Source organism: Calidris pugnax, unplaced genomic scaffold, assembly GCF_001431845.1.
Source record: "Calidris pugnax isolate Ruff unplaced genomic scaffold, ASM143184v1 scaffold4, whole genome shotgun sequence".
Taxonomy (NCBI): Eukaryota; Metazoa; Chordata; class Aves; order Charadriiformes; family Scolopacidae; genus Calidris; species Calidris pugnax.
The window spans coordinates 8,564,865-8,591,790 of NW_015090781.1; the positions used below are offsets into that span (position 1 = coordinate 8,564,865).

Consider the following 26,926-nt stretch of genomic DNA (forward strand, 5'->3'; position numbering starts at 1 on the left):
GGGACGGGCTGGCGGCCGCCACGGGGTGCGCGGAGCCCGGGTAAGCGGCACACGGGAGGGCGAGCGGGACGGGGGTGGTGGTTGCCACCGAGCGGGACGGGGGGTGATCGCGGAGGGGGCGAGTCTTCCCCGGGCCGGTCGGGGGGAGGGTGCGTGTCTCGGCCCGGGAGACCCTCGGGGGTAGCGCCGGGTCGGTACCGGTCCCTGGTCCTCTCCCAGGCCAGGAGAAGACCCGGCACCCCGGGCAAGTTGAGCCCCAGCCTCTGTATTTTGCCTCTGGTGGGACCAAAGTGCCCCCAAAGCACACGCTTTGCTCCTGTGCGCAGTAACGGGGACTGGGGCAGGCTCATCTTGAACAAGGGATGGATTTGTTCACTGTAATGAATAATTAGTGTCGTGTTCTGTTATTAAAATAACCAAAAAAAAAAAGAAGAAAAAGCCCTACCAACCAGAAAACCGGAGTTAACCCGTGCTGTAGTGCTTTAATTGACTTGTTTCTAGCATTTTTGGGGTGCGGCTGGGGGAAAGGGCTGAACTTGCCAGGGCAGGCTTTCAGACAGGTTGCATCTCACATCATCAATGAAAAGCTTTCTCTAGAAGACACAATGGCAACTTGATCAAGACTTGATCAAGTCTTGATCAAGCAATGGCTGAAGGACCTGGAATGATACTTGTAATATGCCCAGGCACTTGGACTTCATTAAAGAAATTAGCATAGCTCCTGTCTTTGAGTATGTGCAACAGCAGCTTTTCCTGATGTGAGGTCATGGCCTGAGGAGGACTTTCTGGCTGGTTCCTGGTTTTGCTACAGATTCAGGCACCTGTCAGCAAGTCACTTCGTCTCTCGGTATTTTGGTTTCTGTGTACATCAAAGAGGGATGGAGATATTTTTCCCAGTGGCCTGGCATGGAAGGGAAATGGGGAACTTCCAAGTTACCTGGGAAAATGTGAACAGACATTAAAATGTGACCTGGAAATTGTGAAAATGATTTTACAGGGGCTTCTGCTAAGTTGACTTCCATTTTGTTTGTCGATTTGCATGATGAGGATGAGGACTGGGAGACAGGTCCCACATAAAACTGCATTTTCCCACTTTTTTCAGAGAGGGCTGCGTGGAGGAAGCCCCCTCCAGGGCTGTGTGTGTGCTGACCCTCTCCTCACGTACGGTGTGCTGGGGTGGTTGACTCCATCATCTTCAATGCTTGCTCCTGAAGATGTCTAGGAGGACTCTAAGAGGAATAAGTAGACAGAATGACTTAAAAAAAAAACCAACTTTTTTGACCTTACCCCAGTTCTGCAGAAGAAAAACTATGGAAGATTCCTACTTTCTAAAGCTCCTTTAGGAAGGGCCCACAGACCTCTGTCCTGAACACGCAGGCAGGTCACAGCTTGTACGTGTTTGCAGGAGTGGTGCTGTGGAGAAAATTGCCAGGCTGTGGCTTGTCCCTGGGGCTCCCAGAGATGCAGCAGGAGGATAAGGTGTGAATTGGGGTTAGTTTTGTAAAAAAGGGCTGGGTACGCGATGATCTTGGCATCACGCATGCTGAGGTGAGGACAGACTGTCTCACATTCTGAGAACTAAATGGAATACTAAAGATGTCAAAAAAGGATTTTTTCCTCCCTCCAGCCTCTGCTGTAGGTAATCTCAGCAACTGACTGGCTGGGAGAGGTAGGGTTCCTCCTCTTCTGCAGGAAGGACAGACCAGAATTTTGTTTTCTCCAGAAGGAGACTTGTCCTAGCAGTCTTTAAGTCCTTGTTCCTGCTTGTGGTCCTGCGAGATGTGTCCTTCTCAGCCAACCAGCAGGCCTGGCTTCGTTAGCAACCAGCGTGATGCTCTTTGGCCAACAGTTTGCTCCTGCCACGGGCAGGGAGCTGCCAGGAACACATCACCTCCGTGTTCTGCCTGTGGGGGAGGCTGGGGGACAGTGATGCTGACAAGTGAAATAACGGAGGCTTTTTGTCTTGTGAGACAAGGTGATAAGTTTCCCTCTGGGAAGCTTTTGGACAAAGGCATCTGTGTGGCGTGGTGGTACTTCAAAGGAGTAAAGCAGAGAGATGACTGTTTACGAGGGCATTTAGCGATAGAACAAGGGGTAATGGCTTTAAACTGGAAGAGGGTAGACTTAGATTAGGTATTAGGAAGAAATTTTTCACTCTGAGGGTGGTAAGACACTGGAACAGGTTGCCCAGAAAAGCTGTGGATGCCCCATCCCTGGAGGGGTTCAAGGCCAGGCTGGATGGGGCTTGGAGCAACCTGGGCTGGTGGGAGGTATTGTAACTGGGGGGGTTGGAACTGGGTGATTTTTAAGGTCCCTTCCAAATCTAACCATTCGGTGATGCTTGTTTACAAGAAAGCTGCCTGCTGCAGGGAGCCTGATCCTCTCCCACCTCATTCTTTGGAACCCACTCACACCTGCTCACGGTGTGGGTAGATTAGTAGTTGATCTGCCTCAGGTGTGGCTGTTTCTGGCTGATGCAAGGCAATGCTGGTGGTGCCCCGAGCCAAGCACCCAGCTGTATAGCTGGTTACCCAGCTGTGACCTTTCCAGATTTGCACAGCTCGAGGCAAGGGGTGACAATGACAATAATTGCACTGGATCCCATAGCCTTGACTTAGTTCCCAGCAAGGAATGTGACCAAGTTACCTGCGTTCTTTGATAACCTCAATATGAAGTTGGTGTATTTATTTGCTGATGCTGGTGGTGGCTCCTGCAGGTCCCTGTACCCCGTTTCTCAGCCGCTCCCCGGTGTCCACACCGGCTGCTGCAAGCGAGCCCAAGTGCCTGCCGTGCTGAGACAGGCTCCGGCTCCCTTGGGTGGTCTGGCACGTGGCAAAGGATAAAAAAGATGAGACATTCATGGAGACGCTCCCGCTGTTCTCGCCACGGGCAAAGTCAGCAGCAGGAGCACTTCTGTCAGAGCAAACTACGCAGTAAGTTTAGCACAAGCTCTTGGGTCACAAAAGTGTCTTTTATTCCGTAACTCGTGGGTCGTGCAGGACCTGATCTGCGATGTGTTGATTTTGACACTACCCCGTGTGAGGTGCAAGATCAAGGTCTCTTTGTGTACAGGAGCCCTTATTGCACGGGGGAAAAGAGCCTGTCAAAGCTCTTCCTCGCCGCAGAACCGGGGGGGTTGAATAAACAAGCTGGTTTTGCAGAACATCTTATGGAAATTTAATCTTGTTTATCTCTTGGTGGAAAAAAAAAGCTGTCAAAAGTTTTAGACTGAAATTTGTGATGTTTGTTTTAAGAAGAACTTAAACATTTCCCTGTCATCTTCTTCCCTCCCCCCTTCAGTTCTGGCGGTCCCCAGCCCCAGGCAGTGCCCGTGGCAGGGCAGAGGGGATGTCTGGAGCTCCCAGCAGAGGTGGCCCACTGCCTCCAAACCTGGGCAAGAAGGACAAAAGTAAAATTTACTTAGAGAAAATGGGCTGAGGAAGCCTGAAAAAGGGGGATGGCAAAATTACCCTCCTCTCTTCCCTCCCTACACCTAAAGGTCAGTCAAGCCCTGAGCAGTGGGCTCCCCCCAGCCAGCTGGTGCCACATCCTGCCCATGGATTTACAGCTGCAGTGACAGGGGGTTGCTTGGCTCGTTAAGAACATGCTTTAATGAATATGCAGTATTATTATTTCTGCCTTCTCCCCTGCTGCTAAGTTAAAGGGGGATAGTTTGATAAATGGGCTGGAGATGCCTTTTGTTGCAGGCCAGGTCTCTGAGGTGAGAAGTGGTGGTTATTAATTAAAGCAGCTGACTGGTGCTTTTGAGTCTCTTCTTCTTGTCGCAGTACAAGCGTGGCATTTGCCCCCATGATACCCACTGTTCTGGTCACAGTCTGTAGAAATGGGGTGTGTTCCTCTGGATATACACAGGACAGCATCTCGTGGTGGTGTTTTGTGCCAGGCAAGTGTAGCAAGGTACGTATCATCACCTGGAAGCCCGTTTTCCTTTTCTCACAGTGACACCAGCCCGTGGTAGTTTTTGGATCCCCTCCCAGCCAGGCTCTTGGTGATACAGCTGTCTGTTCCACATCCAGGTGGCCATGGTGGCTGGGGGTGTAGGGTTCACTGTGCTTTCTGTTCACAGTTTGGTTCTATCTCATAGGGAGAGTAAGCAAGCTCAGATATTTTGCAGATGGTGAAAGACACATTGGAAAGGTGCTTGTCAAGAAGAGCTTTTCCCCTCTCTACCTCTCCCCTTTCCTGTTTCACTCCTCCAAACAAGGCACACATGCTTACACTCTTACTTTAGCTTTTCTTAAGTTATCATTGTATTTACGTGGCCAAGTAACAATCTGGGTACAAAGAACAGGAGTTTTGACTGGGTGTAACTAAAAAAATATATAAAATAATTCTTTTTGACCCAGTACTAATGTAGACATTTTTGAAATTCCCTTTCTTAATGGCCAAGAAGATAAAATGAAAAGGTCCTTCACTCACCACACCATCCCCCAGCAAAGCTGCTGTCTAATGCTGCTCAGCTGCTGCCATTCCTGGGCGAATGCTGATGAGTAGCAGGTGATGATGAAGCTTTCTTTCAGTTCCTCTTGCTGGGCTGAAAGACAAAGAATTCATCCTGCAAATGAGTTGATTTGAGCCCAAGATAAGACCAAGTTGTAGAAACATCTCAACCTGTCAATGTTTTATATGAAAACATCCTGAAATCCCCCCCAACCTGTCACATCTGGTTACAAGCAGAAGCTTGTCCTCCTTTGGGTGTTGTGTGCTCTAGAATTAGCTCCTAGAAATAATGTCCTTGGGGCATGGCAAAAGGATGGCCTTACCTCGATGGCATGTGCCAGGGGTTGAAGGTACTGAGGGACACAAGGGCTTCCTGGATGATGTCATGTTTTATGTTTACCTCCCTTTACTAAAGCCAGCTTGGGATCTATCAATTTGGCAGCAGCAGTCTTGGAGGGGTGTTGGGAGGATGGGGTGAAGCGTGATGCTTGCAAAGCACCTGGAACTGGGTAAAGAACTGCAAGACAGAGTGTTACTGTGTCTGTGATCCCTGATGACACCTCTTTGATCTCTTCTTCATGCTGGACCCGTGCAGGTAACTGGTCATGGCCTGGTGCAGATACCTTGCTTTGTCTGATTTGGGGGGTGTGAGGTGCAGGCAGCTGCATGGGATCCTTGGTCTGACCAGGATGGGTGCTAGGGGTTCCCCTGGCAGAGGGAAGGGTCAGGGACGGATGATCTCTTACAAGACAGATGGATGCCCATAGCTTCAGGTGTCTCGCCTGCTCTTCTGAAGAGAAAAGCCTGCCCAGGGGAGAAGTTTCTGTTGCTTAGAGCTTGGCTTGTGTCCTGGGGTTTGAAGTGTTACATGCCCCTGGGCTCCAGAGAGTAGCCATAGTCTTCCCACCTCTGGGGAGCTGACACATGATTTCAAAAACCGGGGAAACTGAGGACGCGAGGCACCAGCACTGAACATGGACTGCAGGGCCAGACAACACGACAGAGAGAGGAACCACAGCTCAGCTCCTTCCTCTGACTCAGGGTGCTCCTTCTGCAGCAGCCGATGCACGGAGATGTGTCCGGGGGCAGTGGGGGGCTGGACTGGGACAGGCAGGTTGGGGGCCCCATGGGACATCCCAGGAAGATGTTTCCTGACCCCCGACACACGAGATTTGCTGGGTTATGCTTTCAAAGAATTGGCACCTGGAGTGATGGGAATGGGCCTGTTTTGGCAATTTCACTATCAAGCATCAGTTCTTCCCAGCTGCTTTTTAAAGATACCATTTGCTGCAGAGACAAGTCTTTCCTGAGAAAAAGGCCTCTCTGTTTTCTTGGAAAAACAGTCGGTTAATAGAGCTGGTTATCAAGAAATGCATTTATTTGTCTTTACATGAAGAAAATCTGCTTTTGCAATGGGAGAGGCGGAGACGCAGTGTGAATCTGGTCAGATTTGCTCTAGTGAGGGCACCCAGTGCTTTTAATCTGGAGAAAAAATAAATAGACATGTTTTAAATAGAAAGCCAAGGCCTCTGCCAGACATGCTTGGTCTAAATCTGGGCATGCTTGAAAGTGTCACTGAAGTCCACCTACGACGTGATGGCAGCCTTGCCGATTTCAAAGGAAAAATGAGCAGAAAATTGACTTTGCTGGACACGTACATAAAAACATCTCCTCAGAAAGCCAGTCCTCAAAATGCAAGGCTTGAAAGAGCCTGTGGCTGAGTGTTGTTGAAGACCCGTGATGAGGACGGACAGCAGCGGTGGCCATGGGATGTCCCATGGGACGTGTCCCCTTCTGCTGTGCTCCACAGCAGGGATGTCTCAGCCAGAGCCCCAAGCGATGGTGGGGTTGGGGGGGACGTGGCTCTGCCTGGTGAACCCCCAGAGGAGCTGTGTTTGCCTTTCCACCTGGTCCCCAAGGGCAGTGGGGGCTCTGGTGGGACTGGGCTTTGGGAAGGAGGTGCAGTGAAGAAGGAGGAGGTGGAGGGAGGGAAGGAAGGAGGAGGGTAGCTGTCTGGGTGGCCATGGAGAGGAGAGGAGGGCAGCCTGGGCAGTCCCTCCCTCCCCTGCTTTCTCCAGCTTTGATAGGAAAGGAGATGAGTAAGTAGGGAGACTTCTTCTATCGTTCCTTTGTTTTCATGGTTTTTTTCCTTCTGTTTCCCAGCCTTCTCCCCAGGGTAGGAGTTGCTTTTGCCCCTCAGACCAAATGTTTCTGAACTCATCACATGAGACAACCAGCAAGGAGATGATCAGCTGCAGGTAAAGAAACAGGCTTTAGGAATTGAATTAATATTTCTCTCCTTTTTTTTTTTCCTTTCAGATTTGTCACCATGGGCCTCCTGTCCTTTGAGTCCATCTGCGTTTTCCTGCTTCCCCAAGGTACGTTTAAAGTCATTGTTTTCCATCAGTGGTTTCTGCCTCAGATGCTTCCACGTCTCCAGTTGGAACAAGAGCCAGATGGGTGCCTCTGCAGGAGCTTTACGGATAAACCTCTGAAAAATAATTTCACACAGAAGGGGAGAAAATAATACCTGGAGACTGATCTGTATGCGAAGTCTCTTTGATACAGGAAAAGCTGATGTTACTATTATGGTATTAGAAGTTCATAGACTTCTCCAGTGCAAATATTTGGTGTCTCCAGTGCTTATGACAGTGATGTTTGGAGCCTGAGCCCAGCCTAGCTCTTGTTCTCCTGCTGCCTCCCGGCATGCGGTGAGCAGAGGGACTGTCCTCCCAGGTCTGGAGTCAGGTCCTTGGCACTTTTCATGCTCTCTGTGTCCTGGCTGGAAGGAATTTCCTTCCATAGATACACTGCTGTGCTGTGTCACCAAATTATTTTTTGCAAGTGTGAAATCTATACAGCAAAACAGTGTTTTTGCTGCTATAGATTAAAGACTGCATGTCTTTCTTTTTTTTTCTTTTTTTTTTTTTTTTTAGGCAGCTGCAGGTAAAGAAACAGGCTTTAGGAATTGAATTAATATTTCTCTCCTTTTTTTTTTTCCTTTCAGATTTGTCACCATGGGCCTCCTGTCCTTTGAGTCCATCTGCGTTTTCCTGCTTCCCCAAGGTACGTTTAAAGTCATTGTTTTCCATCAGTGGTTTCTGCCTCAGATGCTTCCACGTCTCCAGTTGGAACAAGAGCCAGATGGGTGCCTCTGCAGGAGCTTTACGGATAAACCTCTGAAAAATAATTTCACACAGAAGGGGAGAAAATAATACCTGGAGACTGATCTGTATGCGAAGTCTCTTTGATACAGGAAAAGCTGATGTTACTATTATGGTATTAGAAGTTCATAGACTTCTCCAGTGCAAATATTTGGTGTCTCCAGTGCTTATGACAGTGATGTTTGGAGCCTGAGCCCAGCCTAGCTCTTGTTCTCCTGCTGCCTCCCGGCATGCGGTGAGCAGAGGGACTGTCCTCCCAGGTCTGGAGTCAGGTCCTTGGCACTTTTCATGCTCTCTGTGTCCTGGCTGGAAGGAATTTCCTTCCATAGATACACTGCTGTGCTGTGTCACCAAATTATTTTTTGCAAGTGTGAAATCTATACAGCAAAACAGTGTTTTTGCTGCTATAGATTAAAGACTGCATGTCTTTCTTTTTTTTTTTTTTTTTTTTTTTTTTTAAGGCAGTTTCTAGTGTTGATGAATGATTATCTGTTTGATCCCACAGTTTTGCTGGTGCTGGGTATGCAAGAAATTCATGCTGACCAGGAGATGATTGGCAAGATCTCAGCTGCTGGCCAGCGTAAGTATAATTTTTTGAAGCAAGTCATCTACTTTCTGAATTCCTTCTTTCTTTGTTTCTCTCAGGTTAGGTTTTTTATTTTTATTTTTACTATTTTTGTTTATTGGATGCCATTCAGTCCGTGAAGTCCCCAGCAATGCTGTGGCAAGCACAGTGTTGTGCCTGCTTCTGCCCCAGGCTGGCTTCTCCCCTCGTTGGTACCAGCTCTCCCGGGATGCCAGGCTACTCTCTTTTGCCCAAATTGGCTGTTTCCCAGCTGGCTGGTGTTTCTGTCGGCCCTTTCAGAGCCTGTTTGTAGCAATCCTGATTTAAGGAGCTGTGTTTAATTGCAGACCTGACTTGTGATCCGACCTCTCATGCGGCTGATGTGTTTGGGCTGTAAAGCCACGGTGCTGTGAGCAGGGACACTGGGCTCTGGCTGGCCAGCAGACCATGTTCACCCACAGCTCCCCTGCTGTACGTGCTGTTGGTTAGTTATAAACTCTATCCTGCATTCTCCCACTAGTTTTTATTTTCTATTGTTGCTCTGTCAAGTGATAAATTAAAATTTTTCCTGTGCCAGGCACTCCCTCCAGCCCCATCCCACAGCACCATGTGTTCAGCTCAGACTTTCCATCCTGATGTGCTGGATTCTGGTGTTTCTCACTGAGGCACATCCCCAGGAGCCCTTGGGTGGGCTGCAGACATCCTGCCTACAGGTCTCTGTCAGAGAACTGCATCGCTGCAGCTGCGATACAAGGTCCCTTCTCCTCGAACCAGAGCAACCTGCAGACCATTTCTCCCCATGGAGCCCAAACTGGGATGGGGGCACAGGGGATTTTTCTGTGCATGCAGGGGCAGGCAGCCGGGGTCAGTGGCTGTGGGAGAGCACCAGGGTTGTTGCATCTCCACGTTCAGGTCGGCTGTGAGGGCAGGGTGGACAAGCCGGGACGGCGCGGGCAAGGAGACCGTGCTCCATCTCATCCCCGGTGTGGTGCTCCAGGGCAGGGCTGGCTGCTGTGTTAGGAGAACCAGTGACCCAGAAGGGAATGCTCGACAACTTTCAGTCCCTCATAATTGGTGTTAGAAAACCCTAATTATAAATTGAGGTTTTTGCTAGTAGGAATGATTTGGAAAAAAGTAGCGATAATAAAACAGAGGACGATAATAATGGGGATAGAGAAAGGGCATGGGCCAAAAGGGCTCTTAGAAGGTTGGTCTGCTTGCTCCCTGTATTGAGGTTCTGGAGTCAGTTTCCCTTAAGTTGTTTCTGGTAAATGCTGCTTTAAAATTTCTGTGTAAATGCTTTGAAAATGTCTCTTTGGAGTCTGCAGGCTGCCTATTTATTTTTTTTACTTTGTGGCAGTGAAATCTGGGGCTTTCACTGCAGCATAAGCACCTCAAGAACTTGTACTTGGGAGCGGTCATGCTCATGCAGGCAGGGGTGACACAAGGACACCTCTCTGAAGACGGGATAAAAGGCAGATTTTTGTGCAAAGTGTTCCTGTCAGTGCCTTGGAGCTGTTCAGAGAGTTTGTGTTTAGAAAAATAAGAGCGTGTTTTGAAAAATGTGCCGCAGATGAAACACATCTGGCTCCGTGGGACTCTGCAAGCTTTGCAAATGCCTTCTGGATTCTTGACCATGCCTTGGGCTGGGAGAGCCTGCGGGTCCTGCTGGGCACGGCCACCTCTCCCCACTCCTCACCTCTCTGTCCTCTCCCTGTGGCTAATGATACTGCACGGCGTCACCTCATCAGAGTGGCTGCTCCCGTGCTCTCACTGAGCTGCTGAAGCCAGGCTGGGGACCTGAGACCTCAGGTGAAGGTCTTGCAGGGCTTCAACCCCTTGTGAGGGCTGAACTGGCGCTGCTGCAGGCCAGAGCAGGAGTGCACGTGGGCTTTGGGTTGTCAACGCTGGGCTCCCCCATTCCGTCCTCTGCAACTCCGTTTGTCCGGATTTTTCTGCTCTTGGCTGTCTGCTTCCAGAGAGAGAGACTAATGAAGTGCATTTTCACAGTGTCTATCTTTTTCTCCTAGTGATGCAGTGCTCTGCTTCCTTAGATGTCCTTTTCCTCTTGGATGGCTCCTACAGCATTGGCAAAGGAAGCTTTGAGAGCTCTAAGCGCTTTGCAGGCAAGCTCTGTGATGCCTTGGACATCCGTCCAGACAGGGTGAGTCTCAGGAATGTCTCATTTTAGTTTCAAGCAGCTTGGCAATGCGTGGAAAGGCCAGTGATAACGTGCTGAGTGAAATTACAAAATTCAACCTAGCAGCTACCATGGGGACAGAGTATTGATTCAGAAAGGTGCAGTGAAAATTTCCTTGTGAGGCAGTGGAGTTGGAGGAAACTTCTTGATTCTTCACAGATTTTAAGCAGTTCCATCTGGTCTTGAGAAAAGTAATTTTTCAGGATAAGGTTAAGATTTGGGGTTGGTTTTTTTACTGATTTTTATTTTGGTTTGGATGCTCATAGATTGAAATGGTTGGATCTTTTTGTTCTTTGTCCCTGGAAAGTTGCAGAATTAGTCTCTGGGAAGTTAATCACCTTTCTGTACAGAGGTAAATGATACATTCTGCTTGCTGAGCTTCTTCTAGGTGGTCTCTATTCCAAAATAAGCCGAAAGGGCAGAAGGGAAGGAGTTCATTGCAAGGCACTGGCTGTATACTGAGACATTTGGGGACCTGCATGCTGCCATAGGTCTCCAAGATATCACTGCACTCCCTGCCTGCTAGTGGTGGATGGTGCCCACCAGAGAGAAGAGCACAGAACTGGCCTGCTGGGGCTTGCCAGCTGGAGTCCAAGCAGCTGGTGTTTACAGATACCCAGTATGAAACACACTAAGATAAATGGACATGTGTATCTGTGCCAGGTTCTCTCTTGTCCACTCCAATTACAGACCTTGGCTCAAATCAAAGGCTAATTTTGGGTGCTATGTGTCTTGAAGGAGTGGTAGGAGCTGTGCTGCTATAACCACAGTCCAGGCTCCCTCAGGTCTTACCTGCTTCCTGGAATTGTCTTTGAGGCAAATTTGGTGGGTTGTTTTTTTTTTTAAATACTGCTGTTCCCCTGGTCTTTCTCTTAATTCTGGCATAGACTGGACTGAAAATCAGTAGTCTTTTCACCTTTGAAGTTGTCACATTCCATAAAACTTCTTGTAAGGCTTCAGTGAAATATTCTGGATGTATTAGCCAATACAGACCATTTAATCTGTTTGCATTTTCAACTATAAAGAATGGTTTTAGAGGAGGTAGTGAGAAAAATAATTGGTTTGTGTTGCCTACTGTGCCCAATACCAGAGGGAGCTGCTTTTAGTAATGGAAAGATTGCTTGCATGGTGTATAAATGGCTCGGTATAAAAGGTGTTATTTATAAACTTACCATCCTTGAGGCTACTAGCTGCTCTGAATGGATAAATACAGATCTGGAGCTGCCTGTAGCTGCAGCAGAGGCTTGCGTTGTTTGCAGATGAACTTTTTTGCTTTGTTTATAGTCTGTATAGATAATGCTGTGATTTATGCTCTTTTTCTCTTTTTTGAAGTTCATTTAGGTTGCCAGTGGCTCAACATGCAAAACAGCATTTGTCTGGATACAGTATATTGCTCCCAAACCTGTAAACTGATCAAAAGAGTAAAACTCTCACAAGCATCTTCTGTAATGCTTAACCTTTTCTTTTAGGTCCGTGTGGGAATGATGCAGTTTAGCTCCACTCCCCACCTTGAATTCCCACTGGATTCATATTTAACCAAACAGGAGGTGAAAGAGAGAATCAAGAGGATTGCGTTCAGGTCAGCTTATCTTGCAGCTCTTCTCTTTTTCTGGGCTATGAATGATCTCTGGACTGAAGGTTTTTTGAGGTCCGGACACCTCTGCCTCTGCTGTGCATACACCATCATGATGCCCCCAGGGAGGGAGGTGGATGAACACTGTCTGTGGTCCATAATCCACAGTCCACTAGAAATGTGCAACCTGGTCTCTCTTTGTCAGTGAAAGCTGATAGGGGAGAAGGTTCTCAGTGTCCCACTATAATGCAGTAAATAGGGGAGAGTTTTCCATGACCCTCCTGGCAGGCTTTTCTGGCTGTTTGTGCCAGGTCGTGCCAGGAAAGAGCAAGTGTGGCATTCCCGTGTGGCTGAGCCAAGGCAGGAGACCACGCATCTTCATTTTTGGTGGTTACAGCTTTGTCCTATGAGGTAGTAATGAATTGCTGGTCTCTAGATATCTGTACATGTGTGTCTGCTGAATTCAAGAGGATCGAGTTTTCAGATGGAAATCTTTTTTCTTCCTGAATCTTAAGACTTGGATGTCTTCCCATGACCTCAGGAAATGAAGCCAGAAGCCCGAAGAAGCCCTGTCCTTAGAGCCTCTCAAAATCCAAATTTTTCATCTCTGAGAAATGCATTTGGATCTACAGAGACTCTAACAGCCACCCCAGAATAACACTTGGTTTGATGATAGATGAGATACTGGTGTGGCCTGCAAGTGTCTACTCTTTCTTTAGCTGATCTGCATTAGGGCTAAAGGTTAGCTCAACATTTCTCGTGGATGTCTGCTGCTCTCAGCACGATGCACATATTGCAAGCAAATGTGATCACATTTGACTTTTTCAAGCAGGAACAGTTGGCTGGGTATTTGATTTAATAAACTTATCATAGCAATACAACAAGAAAACTTCTTGTGTAATGTTACAGGAAAAACTTACCAGAAAACAAGATGCACTCCTCCTCTTTGGCTGTTGCTTGAAAGTCTGTGAGAGCAGAGAAAGCAAAGCAGTGTTTGGTGTCTGGCACTGAAATTCCTTGATGACAACACAGGGACGCTGACAGATCAAACAGAAATAATGACCTTGTGCTCGGCCGTTTCATCTAGTTTAAATGAAAAGCTGACATTTCAAAGTAGATAAAATAGTTATGGATGGATTCCAGTTGGCTTCCGGGAAAACAGGGTGTTTGACGTCTCGGTTGAGAGGCTCCTTGATGTGCTTTTGATGAGCCTTTGGCCAGCGAGGCGTCTCCTGACTTCAGCCCTACGCTGCGGGTGCGGAGGCAGTGAAAAGGAGGCAGCACCAGACCAAAGTAAAGCTTTTGTGATTTAGTTGGAAACTGCTGGTCTCTGTGAATCTCATTCAAATAGCTTGTGAGTTCATTGGCTCATTTCAACCAAATTTGGTGGTGATCTCCAGAACTAAATTTATGACCGGTTTCTTTCATACAAGTCAATGGCTGGTTACAGGAGAGAAACCTTCTTGGTGCTGTTCCTGAGGAGAGGCAGCAAGTAAAGTCCACATCTCCTTGGGCTTCAGAAAATCCTTGTTGGAGTAATGCCTTAAACACACATCCGCTGTGTCAAAAAACCGTGAACCTCCAATGGCAAATCAATCAGAAACTTAATGAGCTTTGGTGCAGAAACTTCTATTATTAACTTTTTCTAATCCTCAGGGCTCAAATGGACACGTCTTACTGAGTTCATCAAGATTTAATCATCAACCTGACTGTGCACGATATATTTTCCCTCATGCACAGCACTTTTTGCTGAAGTGTCTGACAGCTACTGACATCTGGTCAGGAAAAGGCAGATTTGGACATGCTATGAGAACATGGTCATTGGGGATGCTTTGAAATGGTGGAGTGCAAAGGCAAGGACTCTCTGGGCACTGCTGGACTGCAGACTCTCGGCTACAAGCTGGGACGTGTAGCTCCCTGCCTTAGGTCTTGGTCTAAGAACAGCAGAAGGTCCCATAGAGGGAAAGGGGTGATGCGTGACAAGAATTTATAGCACATTTATGTATCAAGAGAAAGGAAACCACTTTGAGATGCTGGTCTCCGTTTATTTTGTGTTTCTGACTGGAATACATGAGGTTGTTGTAAAACAGCTTTTCCACACAACTCTTAAAGAACTGACTGCGATTTTCAGATGGAATAACAGAAGCAGTTGAGACATTTGTTGAAGCTGGAAATAAAACTCAAACATCTGAGAGCTCTGGTTCCTGCTCCAATTGCAGAGACACTCTGCTGTGTGTTAAAAGTCTTCTGGAGACCACCCTGGGTTGGAGAGGAAGGAGGTAAGGGGTGAGTAGATGGGACCTGTGGATAGAAAGACGACAAGAATGACATCTATGTCAACAGCTAGAAATATGTTAAATTCCCCATTACCAGAAGGTGAAATTTGAAAATCAAATGGTAAATTCATTAGCAGAAGAGCTTTGATTTCTGCTTTTCTGATTTTATCTTTCTTCTTCCTAGAGGTGGGAGCACAGAGACAGGTCGGGCTCTGAAGTACATTCTCCGCAAGGGGTTCCCTGGTGGCAGAAACTCAAGTGTCCCTGAAGTCCTGATCATCATTTCTGATGGGAAGTCCCAGGGCAGCGCCACAATGCCTGCAATGCAGGTGAAGGAGAGGCACATCACAGTTTTTGCAGTGGGAATCAAGTTTCCAAGGTAGGAAGCTTTCGACAGAGTTGGAAAGGGAGGCCCATCTAGCCAAATGGCAAGTCCTAGGGTGTGAGGGGTGGTCTTGTGCTAGATATGATTTTTGGAAAGAGAAAAGGGGAATTTGTGGGCATGGAGGAAACGCTAATTTGGTAGCTGGTGTAGAAGGAGGACCAAAGTTGGTGAAGGAATCTCTTCCATTGCATAGAGCTGCGCTACTGCCTGAGGCTAAATACACCAGGACCTTGAAAACTGAAGGGTGTCGTGGTTCTGCATCAGATGTTTGCTGCACAGGACTTGTTTTGATACTGAATTCTTTGGGGATGACGAAGGGTCTTGTTACACAAATGGTTGAACCTCTCCATGCTCGGCAGGTGGGAGGAACTGCACGTGCTGGCTAGTGAGCCCACCGACCAGCACGTGTTCTTTGCTGGAGATGCCAACGATGCTGCCAACGGCCTGTACAGCACCCTCACCGGCTCTGTCTGCGGTGCCACCGCTCCAGGTAACCCCTGTCCTGGCTCCTCCTTCACCCCCGTGCTTTGAGCTTGGACCATGTCACTGAGGGAGAAAGATGAGGCAGTGTCAGAAAACATACAGGGGAACTGGCAGATGTGGCGCTTTGAGGTAACCTGCTTCTGGTGCCCAAACTGCCTCTCCAAATACCTGCCAGCTGCAGGTTCCTCCATCTTTCTGTGTCCTGGTTCACCTCTAAAAATGGGAATATTGGTCCTTGCTCCTGTTGTGGGGAATGGAGGGATAAACACATTTGCATTAAGTCTCCTAATGGACTTGGCTGTGTTTTAAGGGGAGGCCACCAGGAGCTCCAAAGAGGTAGAAAAGATAGGAAGTGGTCCAGAGGCAGAAAAAAATCAAATACATGAGTGATGAAGGCACTAGGGGGGCTGAAAAGTTGTCATTGAATCCTGAACCCAGGAGTGCAAGTTTAAGAGCAAAGCAAAAGAGGCTGAATAGTGAGCACCTCAGGAAGTGGGATAGGCTGGTGAGGTTGGAGACAAAACATTTCTCTCCTGGGGTCTCCTGAAGGCTCTTTAAAGCACTGCTTGGATGCTGTTGGCAGGTAGATCAGAAAGGCTAACCCATTTCTGAATGGTGCTCCCCTCCCACACAGACTTTGTATTGTCAGGCAGTTGATCCCGGTTTGGATTTGTTCTTTGCTGCAGGCTGCAAAGTTGAATCCCACCCTTGTGAACGCAGGACCCTGGAGACTGTGAAAGAGCTGGCTGGGACCTATGTGTGTTGGAAAGGCTCACAGCAGCCAAACGCAGTGCGGGCTTCACTGTGTCCTTTCTACAGGTGAGTTGGACACCCGCGTCTCTGAAAGTGAATGGGGCTGAGAGAAGATGAGAGATACAGTCATAAGGCTTTTATCTGACCATACCTCTTTACTGGGATGAAGGCATCTCAGGAGAGTGATGCATACATGGTCTCTAAACCTAGGAAGAGGCTCTCCCTGCTCTGACCATTGGCTGGTCTGGGAAGCGGAGGGTAAGAGGAGGAACTGAGACAAAGAAGCTGAAGATGAGTAGCCCAAGAGCACCATAAATATAAATGGAATTGGGATTAGTTTCCTACCTATTGAATGGAGATGCTTTGCAGTTTACCCCTCTGTACCGACTATGTGCTGCAGAGAGTTTCTAGATCTGGCTCCCTGTGTTGGTGCTAGTCATGTTTTCATCCACACAGGATTTCTTCTGTTCAGAGAAGCTCCTTTTTCTTTGCTTGGCTGCCCTGGGGGGTTTGGGAGGATCTGTCCTATGGAGAGGCTCCAGTCACTGGCAGAAAATACCCCCCAGTTATCATGCAGCAGTGCCAAAACTGGGGTGCACACAAAGAGCTGGGTTGTCAGGTCGATGGCAGTGAGCTGCATGAGGGAAATGTCCTCATGCTTGGGGACAGGAGGCTGGAGCTGAAAACCCCTGAAGCTTGTCAGGTCCTTCAAATAGTGTTGTCACCGCGGTTGGTACAGCGGGAGAAATGCCATAAAAATGAACTGTGAAGGGAAAGGCAGCTTCATGCTCTGATGATAAAAATAGCTGAGTGAAAGTGGTGCTGTACAGAAATCAGTAGGGGGAATTGTTTTTCCTCTGAAGAGATGCTTCATGTGTTTGTTTTAATACCAGGAGGTCAGACTGGTGTTTGAAAATCAGGCCAGATCTGGGCTGTGCATTGATAGCCTGCTGCACAGATACACTGGGGGATGATTGGGTAGTTGCAGACATACCCTGATGGCTGTGAGCGTTTCCAGATACTTGTACCTCAGAGCCGATGTGGGAAAGCAGAGCAGCTCGTGGTTTGCTTACAGCATCCCAAAAGTGATGGTTTTGGCCGCAGTTGCTGCAGTTTTGAGTACCTCTAATGTAGAGCGCTGGGAAATCAGTGGCATGGTGAAGCTGCAGGTGTTGGAGAAACAGAAACCTCATTAATAGGGATGAAAAAAAAGCAGAAATCACGCTGTCAGGTACCAATGTTACCTCCCTTCTGACCTGTGACAAATACACACTTCTGCTGTAGGGTTTGGTGGTTTTTTTCATGTCACCTTAGGGCAAGGAAATGATGGAGGAAGTTCAAAAATCCTACACGGAGGCACAGCTGAGGACTCAGGATTTCTTCTCAATCTAAACCTTGCTTGTGCACTGGTTACAGCTGGATAACTTAAATGGCAGAATTAATATTGAATAAGAAGTTCTCACTGCTGTAAAATATTATTTTCATTCCAATTTAGAGCAAAAAGTTTAGTATCTCTTCAGTAGCAACTAAAAAACCACAATCATTTGGAGCCTTAAAAATACATACATAATCTTTAAATGTAAAGAGTATATTTGATGAAATGATGTTTTTTCTTTTGCCACCCCACTCAGAATGGACATTTTCTTTTGAAATACTTGTTTTGAAAAATTGCTTTGTCAAAGGAAGATTCGTTCCATTGAAAACACAGTAAGGTCAACCTTGAAGACACCTTGTTAATCTTTAAATTCATGATAGGTTTTATTCTTCCTGTTTCAGATGGAAGAGAGTCTTGATAAAACACCCATCCAGATGCTTCCGAACTGTATGTCCAGGTAGGACTTGGCCTTTTTAAAAATTTTATTTACAACGCAGAAAAGAATAAAAAGATGGGTTTTTACTCTCACTTCTAAAAATTTTATTCTGAGTGAGAGATTGTGATCCTTAGAAAGAAGTCGATATTATGTCCTGTTTCTGTTGTCTCATGGGTATCTATGACCAGGGTTCTTTTGGTTTAAAATATCTCCCTGTCATTTCTCCTTCCATTTGGGAAGCCAGTTAATTCTCCTCTGCTCGTGTTCCTGGGGCAGAGGCTTGCACTGCTCCTGATGCCTGCAGGGGCTCACTGCTTTCCAGCTAGGGGAGGAGCAATGAGGTGCTTCCACTTGGTACCATGAACATCGTCAGTTTGGCAGGGAACCTGACTCTTGCTGGTTGTCAGACTGTTTTTGTAGCTGTGGAAATAGCTATGATACTTGAGTTCTGCCTTTAACCCCATCCTTTTGCTGCTTCAGATGACAGTAGCTTTTTCTTTGCCATCACAACATTGTCCAAGCAGCGGGTCAGACTCTGATCCCTTAATTGCTGGTGTAAATCTGTAAGGGCTGTGTGACCTTTAAGCAATTCTGTATTTACACAAACGTAACTTCACTGGCATTACTCCAAAGGAAGTGAAGTGAGGTCACAGTCTGGTTTGCTCTCTTCACCACTCCCTGTGGGAGAGCCGTCCCAAATGCCATGGAGGTGAGTGAGGTTGCACGTGGCCTCTTTTAAGAAAAAGAGCTGTACCAGTCCTGTGAGATGCACTGCATGGTTGTACAAGCACTTTGGGCAGCCAGAAAGACCAAATATAGGGAAGGTGAGACTTTTAATTAGAGAAAAAACTAGGTTGTAAAGGTCCTCTGGAAGTTACTGACTCTCATCTCCAGCTTAAATCAGTTCTAGCTTCATAGTTAGGTTGGATGCTCAGGGATTTATTTCAGTAAGAAATGGCCTCAAGTTGTGCCAGGGGAGGTTTAGGATGGATATTAGGAAAATTTTCTTCACAGAAAGGGTCATCAAACATTGGAAACAGACTGTCCAGGGAAGTGGTGTATTCACCATCCCTGCAGACATTTAAAAGACAGGTAGATGTGGTGCTTAGGGACATGGTTTAGTGGTGGTTTTGGCAGTGTTAGGTTGATGGTTGGACTCAATGATCTTAAATGTCCCTTCAAACCTAGATGATTCTATGTTTAGTTCAAACTCTGCAGCAAGATGGGCAGAGGTTTGACCTTTTTTTCCAGTCATGTAGGTGTTCACACTGGCACAGGATGGGAAGGGACAAGCTCCCTCCTGACTGTGTGTCTTTCCCATCCCTGGTCCTGTTCAGAGCCTTGTGACTCCAAACCATGCCAGAATGGGGGCACGTGTGTCCCAGAGGGGCTGGACAAATACCACTGCCTCTGCCCGGTGGGGTATGGAGGAGACATCAACTGTGGTAAGTGAGAACTTGTGCTCTCCCTCCTTTCTTCTCAGCTAGGTCCTGCCTTTGTGTCCTCTCCCTGCATCCTGCCCAGGGACAACTGGGGTTGGCCTGCAGCTTTTGGACCTTTCTCCAGGAGACAGGCTGAGTTTTCTCTCGTGCTGGTTATGACTGTGTCGGGTCCAGTGACAGGGTCTCGTGGCTCAGAAACCTCGTGGAGATGGATAGCACCAGTACTGACAGTCTCACCCTGCTGTGGCTGCCCTTGTGTCTAAATTCAGGTGCCATGTGAGCTGGAGAGCAGAGAGACTGGGAGAGACACATAGATATGTCTGTTGGTCCTCTCCCTGCACACATGAGCCCAGGAGGGACTCCTGATTTTGGGGGTTCAAGGACCAAGAAGGTCCTGATCTTCAGAAAATGCTTTTTGTACTTACTTCCCTCAGAATCAAGACTCTCACTTCAGAGTGTCTTAGGGTGTTACAGATGAGGGTCCGGTGCTTGGACTCTCTCCTTTCCCCATATTATACTGAAACCCAGAGTGTTTTCCCCAAAGTAGTAAGAGAGTGGAGTTGTCATTTCCAATTTGAAGTTTTCCATCTCAAAGTTCAGGAATGCCCCCAGACTTCCACAGATATTTCCTGTCTCTAAAGGCTAATGTGGCATCCAACCAAAATAAAGCGCACTACTGGCCCAGTTGTCGTCCAACTCATGACATGTCTGGCAAACCATTTAGGTTACTGGACGCTACGTCCGTTCTCCACACCAAAGGGATTCCAGCAGGCCCCAGCTGAGGTGCCTGGCAAGTGACAAATTGTCTCCCTTTTCAGCACCAAAGCTGAGTCTTGAGTGTGGCGTGGATCTTCTTTTCCTGATGGACAGCTCGGCGGGGGTCACGCTGGAAGGGTTCCTGCGCTACAAAGCGTTCCTCAAGAGGTTCCTTCAAGCAGTGATGGGCCGGGACTCACCAATGAATGTGGGAGTGGCCCAGTATGATAACAATGTCAGGATACCTATTGAAGTGGGGCAACACAAGGATGCATTCAGTTTCATGAAGAGCATTGATTCTTTGAACTTTGGTGGTGGAGGGACGCTGACAGGCAGAGCCCTGCGGTACGTTGCACAGCACGGTTTTAGGAGCACCCCAGTCTTTGCAGATGTGCAGGATGATCTCCCACGCGTGGTTGTCCTGCTCACTGACTCCAAGTCCCAGGATCCAGTGGCAGAAGCTGCTCAGTATGCGAGGGACCGAGATCTCTTCTTGATTGGTGTAGGCAGCAGCTTTGTGAGAGCAGAGCTGGCCGAGGTAACTGGCAATCCAAAGCAGACAATTGTCTACTCGGACCCCCAGGACCTGTTCAACAGGATCCCAGAGCTGCAGAGAAGAATCTGCAGCGTGGACAGTCCTGAAGGTAAGGCTGTGGTACGGGCACTGTGGGATGAGTTTGTCAAACCGTGAGGAGGTCTTCTGAACTCCCCTGGGGAGGAGGGAAGGACAGAAGGATGAATGTCCTTGTTCAATTTGTGTCAGTCACAGATCCAGGGACTAAACTTCCATCACTGCTTCTGATGATGGATATCTATCCATTGGTGTTAAAGGGTCATAGGTCACCCCTCGCAGTAAGTGATCAGCAGTGATTGATTTTTCCCACCATTTTCCCCCTGCTTTTTTTTTTTTCTTGTCAGAGAGGAGTATGTATATATTTTGAAAAAGACCGTGTTTGCACTCTTTCATGCAGGCTGCCAGGCACAGTCTCTTGATCTGGCGTTTGCAGTGGATGCCTCGGCTGGAGTCGGCCTGGAGAATTTTCTGCGGCTGAGGGACTTTGTCAGGAGCAGCCGTTTGCACTTCAGCATCAACCGAGATGTCACCCAAATGGCCCTTGTGGTCTACGGCAGCAAACCTCACACCGTGTTTGCTTTGGACACCCACACGAGCAGTTCAGCTCTCCTCCAGGCCATCGACCGGGCGCCTTTCCTCGGGGACTCGGCCTCTGCTGGCAGCGCCTTGCTGCATATTTATGGTGATGTGATGACCGTGCAGAAAGGAGCGAGACCTGGTGTCAACAAGGTGGTGGTGGTGCTCACAAATGGAAGAGGTATGGAGGGTGCAGCTGCCCCAGCTCAGCAGCTGAGGGACAACGGCATCTTGGTGTTTGTGGTTGTCATTGGGGACGCGCAGAGGGACATGCTGCTGAGGGTTGCTGGGTCTCCCAACTACCTGGTCCACGTCTCCTCCTATGAAGACCTGCAGTATTACCAAGACCTTATCATCGAAAGAATCTGTGAAGGTGAGAGAACGTCCCATCCCAGCTCTTTATGCTGATGCCACCAGATGTTGTTATCTTAGGTTTTCTGATGCTTTACCGAGTAAGCTCGATATTATCTCTTGCATTTTATAGATGGGGTAGCTATGGCATAGAGATCTGGTGACTGTCCAAAGCAATCCTATAGGAATAGAAACCAACCTTCCTAAGATTGAGTCCAGTGGGTGAGACAGAGCTTAGGTTACTGGCTCTTTCCAGCCCTGCCAGGTCTAGGTTCTACCTTCCCTGAAAGAAAAAGAAGTTTGCTCTTTTTCCGATGTTGCTTTAGACCTGTAGAATTTTCTGTGCATTGCTGTACCCCCTGCAGTGGTGCTGGGGGGGGTTTAATGGGACACATTTCTGCAGCCAACTCTGTTGGGGCCCTGAGTGAGGTCTCTGCTGTCTTGTTCAACAGGTTTGTGCCCAGGTGTTTGCGAAGTGGTGGGGCTGAAACCTCATCACTCCTGTTCTTCCTTTGTGTCCTGCTACTGAAGTTATCATGTAGGGTCTGAAGATTTTATTTGTGTTGCACAGGATTTAAAATCAGAATGTTGTGATTAAATTTCTTTGCAGGACCAAATCCTTATCTCCAAAGTGGGAGGGAAGAATTTTCAAATATTCATGTAAAAGGTCATGTTTGTTCCAAAAAAAAAAAAAGAAGTGTACTTTCTTCAAAACTTCAAGCCCTGAGGGCCAGTCCCCAGCTGGGAAAAAACTGATGCTGATACCATGTTTGAATCACTTGCATGCTGAGTGTGAGTGCCTGTGTGTGTTTGATGGAAATCAGCTTTTCTGAAAAGATAGCAGCCCTGGTTTGTGGACATTAGTGGTGGCAAAAGTGCTTCTAGATAAAATGCCACGCCGTGTTTCTCATTCAAAATAGTCCGAGTTTAACATCTGGTTATTTGCTTTTGTTATGTTTTAACCCATTTGCAAGATCAAATGAAGAAGCGTGTTGAGCTTCAGCACAATCAAAGGTCCTTTTCATCTCTTGATGTGTCTGTGGCTCCTTTGGGGTTAGAAAAAACTACAGCACCATCTCTTTGGGGTGAGGAGCCGAGCTCCTGGCAGCTCTGCAGATGGTTTCTACCTGAAACTTTTCAATGTGCTCCTATTACAGTGGTATTTTCTGCTGTGTTATTGTAAAAACAATCTACTGTACCATGAAATTAACTGCAAGGCCATGGATGAAGGGGAAGAGACCGCAAGGTTCAATGAGTCAGGGTAATAATATATCATTTCCTGAGACTGAATTGCTGCTTTCATTTCATGTGCAGGTAATGGCTGTTTGTACTAGATAGGCTGGGACCAAGGGCGATGTAAAGATAAGCCCTTCCTTCAGTCATCTACTCCAAGTCCAAGACTCAATAACAGAATCATTGTCTGTGAAAGAAAGGACTTAAAAAAAAATATGACTCATGATAAAAGTATGTGAAAAACACCCTGCCTCTGGACACCTGAAATATCGTATTTATTCCAAGACTCAGCTGAAAAGAGACCAGAAAAAAAAAAAAAACATTCCAGGCTCTAGGAGAAAAGATCCCAAGCATTAAATATATGTGAATATGATTAATGGAAATACAGACTCTTGGGATCATCAAAGGGTATAATTCCTGAAGTGCAAGAACCTTACTTAAGGTGTTACTGTGTTAACAGTAGGCTTGAGTTCACAGAAATGCTGTCTGGACAGAATAGCATGATTCCCCCAAACAGGGACTACAGGGTTATGCTGTGGGGCAGCTGTGGAGGTGGATTCATGGCATGTGGAGCAGAGCTCTCTGGGGAGCAGAGAACACCTGGTGGATGAGTAGTGGCCCAAGTGATCCCTCCAGCTTTCACTGCCAGCAGCTCCTATCATGAAAGCAAAAGCACCCGTTCCTGGGGATACAGTCAGGCAGGACCCCATCAGGGATCTCTCATGACAACAGAAACGTTCCTGAACCCAACTTGGGTTCATATAAAATCAACAGGAACTAAAGATTGAGATGTCCCCTAGAATTTGACTGTCAAAAAGGTGAACTTGAAAGATAACTTTGCCTATCTTAGGTGTAGTTTGGGAGTTGGTGTGAGAAGGAGTACAGCGTGCAGTAAGCTGCAGGAACCATCCTGGTGGATAGTGATAGAATTTATATTCTTTCCTTCTCCCCCATTTCTGACTCCATCTGTGTGCCTTTTCTTCTGCGGAGCAAGAGGCAAGGCCAGCAGGTCCAGAGTCTCCACCACGCAGTTGTTCAGCAGAAGAATTTCACACCCCTGCCAGCGCCGCGGTGGAGTTGCCAGCAGACTGGAAGCAAATCCCTCTGGGATGCTGCTCCTTAACCTAATGCATTTGCAGCAGGAAGCTCTGCCAGCCCCGCTGACAGCTGGGCTCTGCAGTGTGAGGAGGGTTGGGAAAGCTGTCACATACTTCACAAGAACAGGGCTAATAAGAACTTGGGCTGCGCTTCCAGGCTTTCCTCTCAAACCTCTTAGAAAAGAAGCCCAGAAATTTTTCCTGTGTTGTTTTCCATTCGTGCCATCCCTGGTTCCCAGCCGGCTTCTTGCACCTGCTCCTCTCTGGTGGAAACTTGTGTCTTCTCCAGGGCAAAGAGGGGGTTTGGAGCAGGGCATGAGTATTGCTCTGCAGAAAAGATCCCAAGCATTAAATATATGTGAATATGATTAATGGAAATACAGACTCTTGGGATCATCAAAGGGTATAATTCCTGAAGTGCAAGAACCTTACTTAAGGTGTTACTGTGTTAACAGTAGGCTTGAGTTCACAGAAATGCTGTCTGGACAGAATAGCATGATTCCCCCAAACAGGGACTACAGGGTTATGCTGTGGGGCAGCTGTGGAGGTGGATTCATGGCATGTGGAGCAGAGCTCTCTGGGGAGCAGAGAACACCTGGTGGATGAGTAGTGGCCCAAGTGATCCCTCCAGCTTTCACTGCCAGCAGCTCCTATCATGAAAGCAAAAGCACCCGTTCCTGGGGATACAGTCAGGCAGGACCCCATCAGGGATCTCTCATGACAACAGAAACGTTCCTGAACCCAACTTGGGTTCATATAAAATCAACAGGAACTAAAGATTGAGATGTCCCCTAGAATTTGACTGTCAAAAAGGTGAACTTGAAAGATAACTTTGCCTATCTTAGGTGTAGTTTGGGAGTTGGTGTGAGAAGGAGTACAGCGTGCAGTAAGCTGCAGGAACCATCCTGGTGGATAGTGATAGAATTTATATTCTTTCCTTCTCCCCCATTTCTGACTCCATCTGTGTGCCTTTTCTTCTGCGGAGCAAGAGGCAAGGCCAGCAGGTCCAGAGTCTCCACCACGCAGTTGTTCAGCAGAAGAATTTCACACCCCTGCCAGCGCCGCGGTGGAGTTGCCAGCAGACTGGAAGCAAATCCCTCTGGGATGCTGCTCCTTAACCTAATGCATTTGCAGCAGGAAGCTCTGCCAGCCCCGCTGACAGCTGGGCTCTGCAGTGTGAGGAGGGTTGGGAAAGCTGTCACATACTTCACAAGAACAGGGCTAATAAGAACTTGGGCTGCGCTTCCAGGCTTTCCTCTCAAACCTCTTAGAAAAGAAGCCCAGAAATTTTTCCTGTGTTGTTTTCCATTCGTGCCATCCCTGGTTCCCAGCCGGCTTCTTGCACCTGCTCCTCTCTGGTGGAAACTTGTGTCTTCTCCAGGGCAAAGAGGGGGTTTGGAGCAGGGCATGAGTATTGCTCTGCATTGGCAGTGTCTGGATCTGGGGGGTTAAAGATGCTTGTGCGTTCAGTGCACAGCTCTAAGGATGCTCCATCTTGCTTTTCTTTGACATTCAGCCTAACGTGATTCACTCTTTTAAGCTTTTTTTAGGAATAACTGCCTCCAGATCAGAACATCTAGCAAAGCCATTCTTCTGCTCGTCCAGGTTAAACACAGAGGAGTTTGTCAAGACAGGGTTGTGGGTTTGCACCCTCTGCCATGTTAAGATGTTTTTCCATCCCATTAGCCTGAGATGACATTTTCTGATATCTGGGATATGTAGTTGCTGTTATTTTTGCAGCATTCCTGGTGGACGTGGCTATTCATACTCTGTCCTTGAGCCTGAGCCTTCTGTTCTGTTTGTGTTTGTTGCAGAAGCAAAAAGCCCGGTGAACCTGTGCAAACCCAACCCCTGCATGAACCAGGGTGTGTGCATCCTCGCGCCTGGGAGCTACTGGTGCGAGTGCCACGGCTGGGAAGGACCCCACTGTGAGAGCAGTAAGGATCAGCAGATGGCAACCCCAGCAGATGCCATCCCTTCTGCCCAGCCCCTCTGAATGGGTCCCACCTCTCCCTCGAGCAGAGATGTGGCTGTAACTCTTGGACAGCTGTTTGGTGGCCAGGTCTCGGTGCTAAGGTGGCCTCTGTCACATGGGAAGTGGAGAGGTTTGGGCTGCTGAGGAGAACAAGGGCTCCTCTCAAGAGCTGTGCCCCATTTTACACATTCACTAAGCAGGTTGACTGTGAGGGGACCCCAAGAAGGTCTAATAATTTTGGTAATCTTCTTCCACTCCGTTCTGTTCCTCTTTTCCCTCTGCCCTGCTAGAAGAAACAAACCCTCCTTGACCCCCAGGGTAGAAAGCTCTGTCTCCCTTTTAATGGGAGGGAGCTGTCTCTGTTGCAGTGTGACCCCCTCAGTGCTTTCCATGGTGCAAAAGCCTCCCCATTGCCTTCCTGCTCTTCAGCAGGGGAGCTGTGGGCAGGAGGTGGTGAGCTTCTGGCTCCCTAGAGGTGACCCTGTGCCCATGGTGAGAATTTCTCAATTTAGGTGTTTTTCCCCTCCCCAGTATTGTGTTCTCTATCTGAGCCCAGGAGTTCTGCCTGCCACCCCGTGGCTTCTAAGGCCAAGAATGGATGGAGCGTGAGCTTATCCCTTGGTCCTAAAGCCCTTATCCCACATCTGTACTTCTCTTCTACAACAGGAGTTCTCCGGGGCGATTCTCCAAGATCCTCAGTCCTTCCTTCACACTTCCATCTTCAGCGGGGCTCAAGTGGTCGGCAGCACTTCTCCAGAGCTTCCCGGCACACCAAAAGGCACGTGGAACAGAGACACTGACACGGGTGTGCTGAGTGCCCCAGTTCTCTGTCTGGGACCCCTTGCTGCCTCTCATGGCCATGATCCAACAAGTGACCCCTGCCCTTGGCAGTGATTGAATTGCTCCAGCACAGAGACTGTGCTGAGGCCGTTCCCAGTTCCTGCACTGCACAAACTGGGGTTCCCAGTGCTCTCTTTCTTTTTTAATTGAAGTAAATATTCGTGTTTAAGTATTTATTATTGGAATTTTGCATTTCCTCATCCAGATTCTAGTGCCATGTGATTTATTTATTTTTTAACAGACTTCTTGTGAGATCTTTGAGGTTGTCTGAAAATATGTATAAATCTGAGCAATTCTGGAGCTCCTGGTGAAGGGGCATTACATAGATTATGCAGTGTCAGCCAGGTGCTGGAGTGAGTGGCTTGTTACTGGCAGGAAGACAAATAAGACGAAGAGGATGGAGAACTCACT

The 26,926-nt window shown here is 47.8% G+C and overlaps 1 protein-coding gene across 1 annotated transcript; it reads left to right on the top strand.

Annotated features, from left to right (window-relative positions):
• The first annotated feature begins 8,147 nt into the window (after nt 1-8,147).
• VWA2 (von Willebrand factor A domain containing 2) lies at nt 8,148-26,597 on the top strand. Its single transcript, XM_014958378.1, has 12 exons — nt 8,148-8,205; nt 10,221-10,354; nt 11,860-11,969; nt 14,424-14,618; nt 14,984-15,114; nt 15,794-15,926; nt 17,637-17,692; nt 19,009-19,116; nt 19,932-20,513; nt 20,841-21,392; nt 25,515-25,637; nt 26,342-26,597. Exons 1-12 carry the CDS (start codon nt 8,148-8,150, stop codon nt 26,473-26,475), a joined length of 2,316 nt encoding a protein of 771 aa, XP_014813864.1. The 3' UTR covers nt 26,476-26,597.
• Nucleotides 26,598-26,926: the final 329 nt, after the last annotated feature.